This window comes from Camelus dromedarius, chromosome 12 (assembly GCF_036321535.1).
Source record: "Camelus dromedarius isolate mCamDro1 chromosome 12, mCamDro1.pat, whole genome shotgun sequence".
Classification (NCBI taxonomy): domain Eukaryota; kingdom Metazoa; phylum Chordata; class Mammalia; order Artiodactyla; family Camelidae; genus Camelus; species Camelus dromedarius.
This window is the reverse complement of record NC_087447.1, coordinates 52136607-52149835: the sequence shown is the minus strand read 5'-3', so window position 1 is coordinate 52149835 and position 13229 is coordinate 52136607. Positions and strand designations below refer to the sequence as shown.

At 45.7% G+C, this 13229-nt stretch overlaps 1 protein-coding gene across 2 annotated transcripts in view; it reads left to right on the top strand.

Annotated features, from left to right (window-relative positions):
• TENM4 (teneurin transmembrane protein 4) overlaps positions 1-13229 on the top strand; it is a 2614938-nt gene that overhangs the window by 2580684 nt on the left and 21025 nt on the right. For both annotated transcript variants that reach the window (XM_064492755.1, XM_031460439.2), the window contains one exon: positions 9799-9971. In XM_064492755.1, coding sequence (XP_064348825.1) covers positions 9799-9971 — 173 coding nt within the window. The remainder of the gene's footprint in view (positions 1-9798; positions 9972-13229) is intronic.

Here is a 13229-nt window from a genome sequence, read left to right as displayed (position 1 = left end):
CACGACAGCTCTGGAAGATGGGTGATAGTGTCTGCTTAACAGACACAGAAACTGAGGCTCAGAGAGGCTCATTTGTCCACTGTTATTTGAGAACACGGCAGAACAGAGATCACAAACCAAGTCTGTCTGAATGCCAGAGCTCATTCTCTTGCCGCTCTGCCCTGCTGCCCCTTGCTGAGTTTGTTAATCCCAAATGAACTTGAATCCTTGAACCGTAAGTTTTTCTCAAGCTTGATCAAGCATCAGTTTCCCACAGTCCTAGAAGCCAAAGCAAAAGGAGCTGTAACAGGTTTTTAAATACAATTTGCACCAAAAAAAAAAAAAAGAAAAAAAAAAGAAAAAGAAAAGAAAGCCACAGCAACTTGGACAAAGTTCACTGGCTAAATTCCTTTCACCAAAAAGGGCCTTGTTAATTACAAAGAAAAGACAAAGATCCAGGAAAACAGCAATTATCTTAATTAACTCATCGAAATGGAAATACATTAAATAATTCAATTTTCCCCTCATTGCCCAATGGAAATCTCTTATACATTATTTAGCCAATACAGGGGTTTCTTTGTCAGTGCAAGTCGCTGCACTCAGTTAGTTCCCAGGGTCACTCCGTCAATTCCTAAACTGAACGCTTACACATCAGTGCAGCCCTTACTCTCAACCAGCCCTGAAACTGAAAACCATCTCCTACACCTCTACTGGAAAGCACCCCGTCCCTCGATCCCTGCCTTCTTTGATGATATATGCAGCCATATGTGATTTTTTAGGAAGAAGAAAAAGTTAATGCCATTGCTTTTTATCAAATAACAATTGGCATTCCAAAGTATCCACGTAATAGCAATACTCAGGAGGAGGAGATAAAAGCCCTAAAAGAAAAATGAAACTCACTTGTTTGAGACCCTACTGTGTGCCAGGCTCTTTCCCATTTAATCATTACAGCAACCTCAGATGGTAGGAATTATCAACCCTATTTCCTACAGATGAACAAACGGAGGCACAGAGAGATGAGGTAACTAGTCTGAAATCACACAGTGAGTACATAGCAGAGCCAGGACCCAAGTCCATGTTCTTTCAGCTGCGCTGACTGGGTGTGGTCAGTGTAGCTGTGTTCTTTGTAGCTTATCTGTATGGCAGGATTAAAATAGTATATTCTTCATAGGGATAGTGTGAGGTTCAAAATTTTAGTGAGAGAAAGTATGGAAAAGTCAACGTCTGACCCAAATCATAGCTGCTGCTGCTAATATTATTCTTTCAAGCAATATTAGTATTGGTATTTCAAGCAATACAAGTAGTTGCAGTACAAGTAGTTGCAGAGATGCTGTTTGGGCGTGAAAGGTACTACCACCTGGGAGCAGTGGCAAGTAAACTAATCAAAGGAGCAGACAAAAGTTGTCGTTAACATAGGAATTAGAAGGCAGACCAGAAGAGCAGAATCAAATGTCAAGTCTGAGAGATCAAGGTATGAACTAAGAGAGGAGTCAGATCCCTGAGAATATCAAAACTGGGCTAGAAAGAGGCATGTAGAATGGGACAAGGGAAAATGGTTCAGCTCAGGCTGTGAACAAAGCAAGGGTACCAGATACCTATTTTTGGTGGATGTTTGCCATGTGATTTAGGGGTGGGCTGGCTTCCAGACCCAAGTCTCAACCAGACAGAAATACTGCCTGACCTACCTCAGCTGTTATGAGGATCAAAAAACTAAATCCTAATACTGAAAGTGAAAATACTTTGCAAACTGTGACACTCCCAAGAAGTAACGGTGTGCTATTATTATCATTATGCTGTTTCTCAACACAGGCTGGGGCAGCTTTTGCCAGTGCACACGGCTCCAGTGAATTTTCTGCTTTTAGCTCCATGAGGCAACTTAATGGATTCCAAAATCAAATGCACTAATATTTTTTAAAAAAAAATCAGCCCAGGCTTGCCTGTGACATGGGCTATTACTGAAACAAGTTTTAAGTTGGCTTTATCTATCCTCTCAACAGATTAAATAATACATCTAACATAAATATCACACACTTCAGAGAAACTTGACTTAAAGAGTTCACAATGCTGGGGAATCAAGGTTACTTTTCTTCCCTCAGCCCACAGGTCTGCTGGTAGGAAACCTCAAAGAAGCCTGTAATGCCGTCTACCTCTCCAGTGTGCAGCACCATTAATTTCAGACTTGGGCTCCTAGGCAGATGGCATTTGGTGGCTAAGAAAATTGCCTGACAAGCATGAGGCAGGTTCCAAAATTGGCTTGCTAGGTGGGCGAGAGCAACCAGCTTCCCTAAAGTTCATAGAGGGAAGTGGCTTGGGCGTCCCAGGGTGCCTTGTGACAGCCCCTGTCATCCTTGTGCTCGGGCCAACTACTGTGACACCCCAGCTGCCTTATCTCTGTGCGAGCTTGGGACTTGCCACCTAGTAGGTGCTCAGTAAATATTTTATCAATGAAATGTAAATTCAGGTGGAAAGGAGGTAAAGAAGGGCAGAAAAAATACTGTAGAGAGAAAAATGCTAGGTTTAAATCATAGCTCCAGCACTGTCAGGGCTCCCAGCAGGAAACAGAATTCAATTCGGATGGTTCACATGAAGAGACGTGGCTTCCAGTTGTTGCTTGAGGATGTAGAAAGAGCATTGTTCCCAACCTTACAATGAAAATAAGACAGACAAATGGCAAAGTCATGGGTTTTCCTTGAAATCCTTCTCTGAGGTCACAGGGCAACCGTCTGGCCAAATCCAAGGGGAGACAGAGTGTCACATCGCAGATAAGATGTGAGTACTAGCTGACTAGGGATAGAGGCAAGCAGTCACTGGCAAGAAGAGTTCAGCTTGATGAATTTACAAAGGCTAAGTGTGTACTGGGAAGAGAGTATGAAGCGCTTGGAGGCTGTGGAAACTGGGAGCATCCACATCCTCCAGAACGTTTCTCCACAAGCCCCATCAAGTACTCACAGAAGAGAACAGGAAGATGTTTAAGAAGACATCCCTTATGGTAGACCAGAGGGAAGGGTACAGCAACTGCTGAGGAAGGGGCAGAGATTTCTGCCTGCTCCACCCAGACCCTTCCCACCTGTTCTCCCATATGGAACAGAAGCCTTAATCTGTGAAGAGAAGGACAATAGACACTACCCTACCCTATCTTGAAAGCAGCCAGAAAATAAGGCATTTTGTACAGAAGAGCAAAGATAAGAATCACAGCAGACGTCTTATCAGAAACCATACAAGCTAGGAAACAGAAATGCTGAAAGAAAAAAAAAAACCTGTCAACAGAGAATTCTATATCCAGCAAAAGTATTTTTCAAATTGAGAAATGTTATAGAGGAATAGGCAGGGATACAGGAACCAAGAAAGGATGGGAAGGCACCCAGGCACTAAAAACAGTGAGCAACCATCACCATCCCTCAGGCGGATGGGCAAGGCAGGGAAGGAATAGGATGTTGTTACTAAGCCCAGAGGGAGCTGTAACCATGAAGAAGAAGCCGTCTGGTGGAAGCTGTAATTGTGGGTGGGTGCACGCACCATTAGAATATGGCACTGGAGACAGAGAATAAGGAAAACTTCTCCCCTTGACCTCCGTCTCTTGCCATTGCCTACCATTGACTGAACCCAACCAGCAGCAAGCCAGCAAGGGGGCCCCGGGGAGGCATGGGTCAGCCCCTCTGGGCACAGAGAAGGGCAGAGAATGGTCTGAAGAGGGAGCAGAGAATAACCAGCACAGACACTGACTGGCTCTGTGACATTGTACACATGAGTGACAGAGCCAGGATTTAACCCCAGAGCTACCTGAATCCTAAGCACTTTCCACCAGATGCGCTGCCTCAAGTACAACATGAGTGAGTGATATGACCTCCAGTGGGGAGTGAGATCTTAAAAATCATGACGGCTAGAATTCATTGCTGGGACTTAATTCCCTAGGAAATGGGCAGCAAACACAAGTTTTTATTGCAGAAGTCAGAAAGTAGCCTGGCTCTGCTACAGTTTTAGAGGAACTAATGGTGTAGTGATGCCATCTATCCTAGTGACCTGAGGCCAAGGGGGCTGTTGGTGCGCATGGGCTGTGAACGCTAATTATTTATAGAGGGTACAGTAGCCATTTCCTCTTGCTGATGATGGTGGTGTTTGAAACAATCATAGATGAAAGTCATAAAAATCAAATCTTTATTTTCCAACCAAAAAGTCCCCGATCAGCAAGTTTACTATCAGACAGACAATATGGCATTTTCCTCACCAGCCACACATGGTAAGTGGCATGAGATGTGAAGTATTGAGCGTGAAGAAGAAAGCCTTGCAGTGTGTGCGAAGATACTCTTTAGTGGGCCTCTTCTGAGAGCCAGGTTCACAGCCACTACATGAATCTTTTATGTATTTTCTTTCCCCGTGCTCCAAAGATGCTTTGGGAAAATGGAGTGACAAAAAGTCAGTGGAAGCAAAGAATGAGAAGCCCGTCACCTGGCCAGCTCCATACACCCGCGAAGTGGGGTTTGGCATCACTGCAAAGTCAACTGCAGTGGTAGCAAAGCAAAGCATTTTGAAGAGAAAACTGACCCACTTGAGATTTCCAAACATGATTTTTTTTTCTTTCACATAGTTGAACGCAAAGGTCTTGATTTGAAACAGCATCATTTTTATGGGAAGCTTGATGAAAGAACACAGACTTTAAGATCAGACAGACCTGACAGATCTGTAGTCCTCTGTTAGCTGTGTGATCTTAGGCAAGTTACTTATCCTCTCTGAGACTCAGCTTCACCGACTGTGAAATGATGCCCACCTCAGAAGATGGTTCTGAGCACAATGCTTGATACCTAAGATGTCCTCTGTGAGTATTTAGTGAACTTCCCCTTCCTTGCATGGAAGGTGAAAAGTAATAAGATTGAGTTCTTAGTTATTCTCAGCCCAAATCTTGAAAAAATAACAATAATATCTACTGTTATTTATTTATACATTCACTCATCCAAGAAATATGTATTGAGTACCTCTTTCTGCTGGGTCCTGCTTTAGGCACTAAGAATACAAACAAGGTCCCTGTCCTCATGGAGTTTATATTCTAGCTGGAAAAGACAGACAATAAGCAAGTAAACAAATAAACAAGATTAGTGAGGTGAAGACAGTCAAGTAAGATAATGTGATAGAGCTGAGAGGACCCATCAGAAAGGGTGACCAGGGGAAGCCTTGCTGAAATAGGAACATTTGAACTAAAACACGAGTAATCATATGAAATGGCCCTACCAAGATTGGAGGGAAGAGCACTCCCAGCCAAAGGAACAGTAAGTGTGAGCGCCCCAAGCCTGGCCTGAGCTTGGCGTGTTTGGAGAACAGCAGCAAATGTAGTGGAACACAGGAAGCACAAAGGAATAGGGTTCAAGGTGAAATCAGAGCGGAGGCAGGAAGAGGCAGGTCATTCAGCCAACGTTCATTCATATCACTGAGCATCTTCTACATGCCAGGCACTCTCCTGAGTTCTGGGGATACAGCAGTGACCAAAGTCCCTTCCCTCAGGGAGTTGCCATTCTAGTGGGGGCAGTCTCATGGGATCCGGCAGGCCTTGGAAGGAATTTGCATTTCATTGTAAGTGTTACCTTGTTTGATCTTCATAGTATCTCTCTGAAATAGGTATTATTATCCCTGTTTTATAGAGGAGAAAACGGGCGCACAAAAGTTATGTTATGTAACCTGCCTAAAATAATATCACTTGTGGTGGGGGTTAGATGGTTAGCAGAAAAACAGAACTGAGTGCCCACCCTCTGGGGCTGCTGGCTGGCAAGTGTAGAGCCTGGATTCAAAGCCTAGACCACCAGGCTTCAAGGACCTTCTTATACCAACTTCTGTTCCTCTTTGATCAAAAGGAGGCAAATTGGCCAGAAATTTAAGTAAAGCTGCAACAGACGTACCTAAGCCGTCATCCAGAAGTCATCCATCATGAGGCCAGGGTTTGAGGTAGCCACTTGGAATCCAGGGAGTGCAGAGAGAGACCTGTCCCCAACACCCTGCCGGACAGCACCAGCTGCCTTGCTCTTAGCAGCTCTGTAGCAGGAAGAGAAAGGGCCCCACCAAGGGAGCCACAGGGCAGAGGTCAAGGTCCAGAGGATGAGGACGGGCAGCGCCATCTCCTCCCCAGGCAGAAGCAGCAGCGTTCTGATGGGATAATCACATCAGAATTGATCAGGCAGCAGAGAGATCCAGGGGTGTTTCTCAAGCTCCAGAAGGCGCTGAAATGAATGAATAAGAGACGAGAAAATTCTATAAACTGGCTGTTCTGTTTGATGTTCATTTAATTAAGACATTCAGTCCTTCTAATGGAAGATGTGAGGAGTGGAAATTACTGTTTTTTGGCCATCTCATATAAAATAAAACCAGATCGTGAAGGCATGGGGCCTTTTCATTGTCTCATCTTCAGGCTCAATTTAATTATGTATTACAGGCCACCTTCAATAATAATTACAATTGGCTGCCTTTATGCAAAGCCTCTTTCTATCTTGGAGACTAAAACTCTGGGGAGATGACTACAGAGATTGCTGAAGTATTGTTTAGTGAAAGCAGTTGTTCCCTTATTTGTGCGTTCAGCAGATGCTTATCATGGACCGACTGTGTGTCCAGCCTTTGTCAGGTCCCGCAGAGGGGAGCATGCAAATGAATTAGTCTCTCTTCGCCAACAGAGTAGGAAAGAGGCTTCCCATGTCCAATCATGCATTCATTTATTCGTTCAGGCAACATTCCCTGCCTGTCTTCTCTGTGCCAGTCTGCATGCTGGGGAAGCTGAGATGAACCAAGGGTCAGTCCACCACAGTCCCCTCGCTGGCAGGTGGGTGGTAGAATCCAGATTCCAAGCCTGGCTGCCTGACTCTACAGCTCTGTTCTGACTCATGCACTCTTGAGGCCAAAGCAGGACACAAGTCATACATCAGCTATTACAGTGCAGGGGACACATTCTGTGACAGAGCTGTGGCAGAGCATCACTGGGAGAAAAAGGGCCATGGGACCTTGGAGGGGTAGCATCTGAGCAAGACCTTAATTCAAGTAGTATCGAGGTGACCCCTAATTAATAATCTCTCTATTAAGTCTTACTGGTAAGACTCCAAAACTCCTTTTTAGGTATCTTGCGTGGTATAGTAAAATCATTTTTATCTGGTTAGGTCAGGAAGTTAGGTTAATAAAGAGTCTGTACATGGATAACAAGTGTTCAGAGAACCAAACCAGAACAGCATGCCCATCCCATGAGACTGTTAGACTGAAAGGGATCTTCCTGTTGATTTCAAAGATGACTCAGGATCTGACAGCACTGGCTTACTCATAGATCACAGATCCAGTTAAGATGACCAAGGCAGAGCCAGGTTTGGAGAAGTCTTGATTTGGGGCTCAGAAATTTGAGGTGCCCTAGTAATACTTTACTGAAAAGACTGAGAGGTTGATATTGACAGATGTCCTATAAGTGAGACTCTTCTATAAATGCCAGTAATTTAAAAGGTCCCCTTCCCCAAGATGACCATGCTCAGGAGGCATTTACTTAGGTTGTCCCAGCACTTTTCTGAGTATGCAAATAATCCATGTTAATTGTAGAAAATCTTGGGAATATAAAATACATATAAAGAAGCCACTGAGATCACCTGTAATTCTACCTCCCAGAGACAGCCAGTGTAAACGTTTTTGTGAAATTCCTTCCTGTCCAAATTTCCAGCAGCCATTAAAAAGAATACAAGCCTCTCGCAGAGAGTCTCCAGGTCAGAGAGGCCTGCGGACAGACATTCCAGATCTTTACCCCAAGACACTCCTTCCTTCCTGCAGCAACCTTTCAGAAATCTCCCCCTCACCCAGCTCCAAGGAGCACTCTGTACCCGTTACCCTCCAGTCCAGTCCAGGTCAGGCCACACCATCACCCCACATTAAGCCAGACTGACCTTTCCTTACAAGACTCAGTACAAAAGAAGAAACCTGAGAGATCATGACAGGAGACAGGTTTCCAAACCCCTTCACTTCCCCTCAGAGAACCCGAAGGACTGATACAGCCACACAGCCTTGCCCCACCGAGCCCGGGCCTGAAGTATGTGGTGGAGACGCCTGCGTTGCTTGCCATCTTGGAAAGGGATTCCATTCCCCTTCCTCAGGCCTCCACGACAGAGAGTGTCAACTTTCCCACAGCCCCTTGGCTCTTACCCCAGAGTCACTCTTGGGTCAAGGACTGGGGTGATTTGTTCAAAAGACCTTCACCAGCACCTTCTCTGTGGCAGACTGTGCCTGGGACTGTTACCATTTGGGGTAAAGAGCACCTTGATCGGTATCAACCACCGCGACCGAAAGAGTTGGCAGATGGCAGACTCGATGCAGCATCCAAATCTGACCTTGAGCAGAAAATTGCTCAGCAAAGGCCTGCCTGATCTCACCTCCTAAGTCTCACCTGAAACCATAGAAGCTGCAGGACGCCAGGGTCCCATCAGGAAGCCAGGCCCAGCTGAAGGAATCATGAGAAGAGCCAGGATGGAGCTGAACTTCCAGGCCTTTCATTTCACCATGGTTAAAACCCTCAGGGCCCCAGAGAACAACTTTACCCCAGTATTAAAAGCCAAGCAGGAAAAAAAGTCCAGCAGGAGACCCAGAGTCCATGAGGGAGACATACAGCTGAACCCATGCTACTAGTCAGAGCATGAGTAGAAGTCAAAAATATTGGCATCCATGCGAAGAACTTTTTTCCCATTCACACACAAGTGCAAAAAGACTATTTAAACTACCTTTTTCCAGTTGAGCCTCCCATAATTATGAGTAATAACTAACAGGTGAATAGCCTACTCCCTGCCATCTCCCAACCACTCTGAGCAGGTAGGGAGGCACACACAACAGATACTTGCGACTGGACGGGATGGAAATGCTCATTGATGACAGAGAGGCAATGGTGGCTTGGAAGAAGATAGATCTGAGTTCGAATTTTGACTCTTTCACACCTATTAACTGTGTGACCTTGAGCAGGTGACTTCACTTTTCTGAGCTTCCTCCAAACAGGAGATAATATATACCTTTTATAGACTAATTGTGAGGATTAAATGAAAGATTGCATGAAAAGCGACTAGCGCCATACTTGAACACTGTATTGTAGGTATTCAGTTAAGGTAGGTGTTTCTTTTAGTAGCATCAGAAGAATGGTAAAGAGAATTAAGATTCAACTGTGATGCTTCAGAAAGACCACATCAGAGTGAAGCCGTGAGTTCTGAGCGCCGCAGATACATAGCTGCTTGGTGCCAGATGTGAAATCTGGATGTGAAGGGGTTGCAAGAACCCATCTGTCTAGGCTGCTTATGTGTCCGCAGAATCCTGGTTTGAATTCACAGTCCCCTTTTCCAGAATCTGTGGCTTCCTAGGCAGCCCCATCTCTAGCACTCTTTAGGAGAAACCTGTGTAATCAGTTCTTGGGGGTTTTTAAAGGGTATGCAGGCACCCAGTTTGACTGCTCAATTCCAGGAGTCCCCCAGCTCTCAGACTCTAGGTCGGCCATCTCACATGGGCACCATCGTCTCACCCTTCATGGGTGAGTATTAGTTCATAGCGACAGGGCACTTCCACATCTTGCTCACCGTAATCCTGGGCCATGGGCAGGACAGGGGTTATCATCTCCACTTTATGGTATTAGGAAAGGAAGACTCAGAGAGGTAAGTCATTTGTCTACAGTTGAATACCAGCAGATGGAGTTGTATCCAAGGAGATTCAGGAGACTTGGAAATGTATCCAACCAGAAAGAAAAGCAGAAAGTGCAAAACCGTGGCATAAGGTAGAACATGCCAAGTTCCAGCAGTAGCACCATTCTGTTTCTGTTATTCAGAGCCACCCCTTGGTTTTCAGGTACGACAGCTTTGGCCGCCTGACAAATGTGACCTTCCCTACTGGCCAGGTGAGCAGTTTCCGAAGTGATACAGACAGCTCCGTGCATGTCCAGGTAGAGACCTCCAGCAAGGACGACGTCACCATAACCACCAACCTGTCTGCCTCAGGTGCCTTCTATACACTACTGCAAGGTAAGCCAGGTGGGGGCCTGGGAACGTGGAGGTGGGGTGGGGAGACCCCTTTAAAAGAGGATGACGTAAGAAACAAGCTGCGGCTGCAGCTGCCCAAGAACAGGAAAGCTTTACAACTGGTTTCTCTCCGTATTGCCACCTAATTTGCAAAACACACTGGCCTGAGCCCTGGAAATTCTCTCCCCCAAGCTTCAGGTTAGTATTTCATTGTCTCATCCCATTATCAGCAGAACAAAGGGTAGAGAATTCATTAGCCGCTAATCCAGGTGACCTCACTATTCTGCCATTCTAATGGCTCCCAGATTAAAGACTGACTCTCTGGTGCAGGCCAGGACAAAGGACAAGAATAACTACATCTAATTATGAAAGGGATTTGGGCTTGGCGGAGGCCTCCCAGAATCTCAGGTGACAGCGCTTTGTGCCTCTGCTAGGGTTCCAGGGAGAAGAGACCCTTCTCTGCATCTGTCAAATAATCCCTGATAGGAGCTGATCTTTTAGCTTCAGGTAAATCACAAAGACGACCCCTCGCTGTGAATTGTCTGCCTCAGTTGTTCTCATGGGGCGTGGTGACCCAGAGTGGAGCTTACAGCTTTGATGGACTTAGTAAGCATGAGAAAAAAAGAAGCCATCACTAAGGAGAACCCTGCCTCATGTTTTCTCCCCACCCTCCAGATGGCTTTTCATACTTTCAAAAGCTTTGACACAAAGTCGTAAGAAGAGCTTTGGGCTGGGAGTCGGAGTCCCAAATTCTAGTCCTGACTCTGCCACCCCATCCCCATGGCCCTCCAGTTTCTTCTCTGGGGAAAGAAAGCAACTTGAAGCCACGTTGAATGGTGCAGGCGGTGCGGAGAGCAGCGGTTTGGGGCGAGCAGACGGGACGCTGATCCTGCTGTGCCAGCCCAACCCGGGTGGGTTGGGTGGCATCACTCTTCTCGGATCTTCAGTGTCTGGGTCTGGGAAATGGGGCAGAGGTACAATTCCTGCTTCCCAGTGTTGCAGGAAAACGGATGTGGGGCGTGAGGAGGGATGTCCCAGGTCTCGGTTGAGCCCCCGGGACGTGCCCTGCCAAGTGTGGATCCCTGGCTTTGTGAAGGAGACAATTCAAGTGCGAGCCACAGTTGAGTAAATGTAGATTTATTTAGAGAGATACACACTGCATAGAATGTAAAACAAGAGAAAGGCAAGGGAAGAGGTGTGCGAATTGAATTGGGTGCTCAGATTAAAGTAAAAGTAGGTACACACTCCATAGACAGAGTGCGGGCTGTCTCCAAAGAGGAGGGAGTGAAAAAAAGCCGCTAGGGGTGGTGTTGTCAGTTTTTATGGGCTCAGTAGCTTCACATGCCTAAAGGTGGGACCGTTCCAACTACTCTGGGGTAGGGGCTGGGATTCCCAGGAATTGGGCCACCGCCAATTCTTTGGCCTTTTGCGGTCAGCCTTGGGGCTGTCATAGCACCTGCAGGCATGTTACAATGAGCATATAATGAAGCTCAAGGTCTACAAGAAGTCAGACCTCCTGCTAAATTAATCCTCAAGGCCAACTGGGAGTTGAATCTTCCACCATTTTGGTGTTAAATTGCTGTCATTCCTTGAGTGGCTGTGCCCTGCCCCCCCCTCCGTCCTGTCTTATTAGGGTTGCTCAGACAGTTTCTTTAGACAACATACACAGAGTGACCAGCATGGGCCAGGCACAGTAGTGTTAACTCAGTAAGTACTTGTTGGATTAATTAACTAATTAATTAACAAGCACTTTGATTTACCGTAAGAAGATCACCATATCTTTTCACAGCCACTTTTACTCCCAAATGTAGTTCATTGCCTTTAAAAGAGCTCGAAGAACAATAGAGGTTCTCAAAGAAAGAGAAACCAAGCCTTGAAATTCCTTCCCCTCCAAGCATTTTTAGCAGTGGGTTGGGACAGACCTTAGGTATTTATGCTCTGGCTGGGTTATTGCCAAGAACAGGCACCAATTCTGAGCCAGCCAGCCGGGTTTCTGCCTGACCAAGGACAGTAGGGCCCCTGATGACGTGGACATCTTGTCTTTCAAGCCTATTTTCTTCCCTGTGGTTAAGAACTGTCTCCTCTAAGCTGGCTTTCAGTGTTTTTCTCAAAAGTTAATGCAGGGCTTCTTATAGTTAGGCAACTTTTTTTAATTCAAAAGTGCCACGTCTCCTCAGTTTTAAAATGTACCATCAATTTAATAACAACTTTTCAGGTGGGACAGTGGGGATACACACTGCTTAAAATCCATTTGAGGACTTAAGACACCTTCCAATTTCAGGTTACATTCAAATGTGAAAAGGAAAATTCCACCTGGAATCCAGGGAACGCGGTACCAGGTTTCCCTCTTTGGTACCTCTGCAAAGCTCCTTCCTCCTCATACAAGGCTCAGGTGCTCAGTTTTGCAGCCACCTCAGTAGAGTCTTTGTTAAAAAACTCTCGGTTTCATCTTATGTCTGAACTGTGGGGAGAAATCAGAAGCAGCCACTAATGAGCGGCAGCCTTGGGAAGTCACAGCTCATATGAAACGGGGGTCATTTGAGCCGGGCCTGTACAGATGCTGTTCCATCCACAGTCACCATTAATGGACATACGTGCATTCGGCAAGGAGCAGCTTTAAAAGATAAATTGACACAGGCTTTTTCACTGTTCAAAGGAAGTAAAATACAGATTGTGAGTGAATAATGCATAGCAAGTTGGAGGCAGATTTTAGAATTCTGTGTGTGAGAGAGAGAAAGGGAGAAAGATGGGGGGCGGGGAGGGAGTGGGAGAGAGACTGGCCAATCGGATGCCATGCTAGCAGGGAAGATTCAGTGAGGGCTGCCTGCAGAAACTACATCCTTACTGCTTGACCTAGCCTAGTATGTCTCTAGCTCAATCCAGCCAATGTTTACTGGACTCATACAATAATAACAATAAAGATAGCTAACATTTTATAGCACTTAATTGGTATGAGGTACATTTTATTATTTTATATCCATCGGCCTGTTAAATCCTCACAACCCTCTGAGGTATGTTTAATATCTCCATTTTCCAGATAAAGACAGTGAGGCATCGAGAGATTAATTAGCTTGTCCAAAGTCATACAGCTAGTAGGAAATTTGGATCCAGACATTCTCTAGAACACATTCTCTTAACCACTAATCTAAAGGCAAGGGGAACTGTTGAAGGACCAGGATCAGTACTAGAAGAGTTCACTGTGACAGGTGTGTGAAACGGGGCGGGAGAGAGAGAGGAGCGATGACAACAGTGACGAGCACA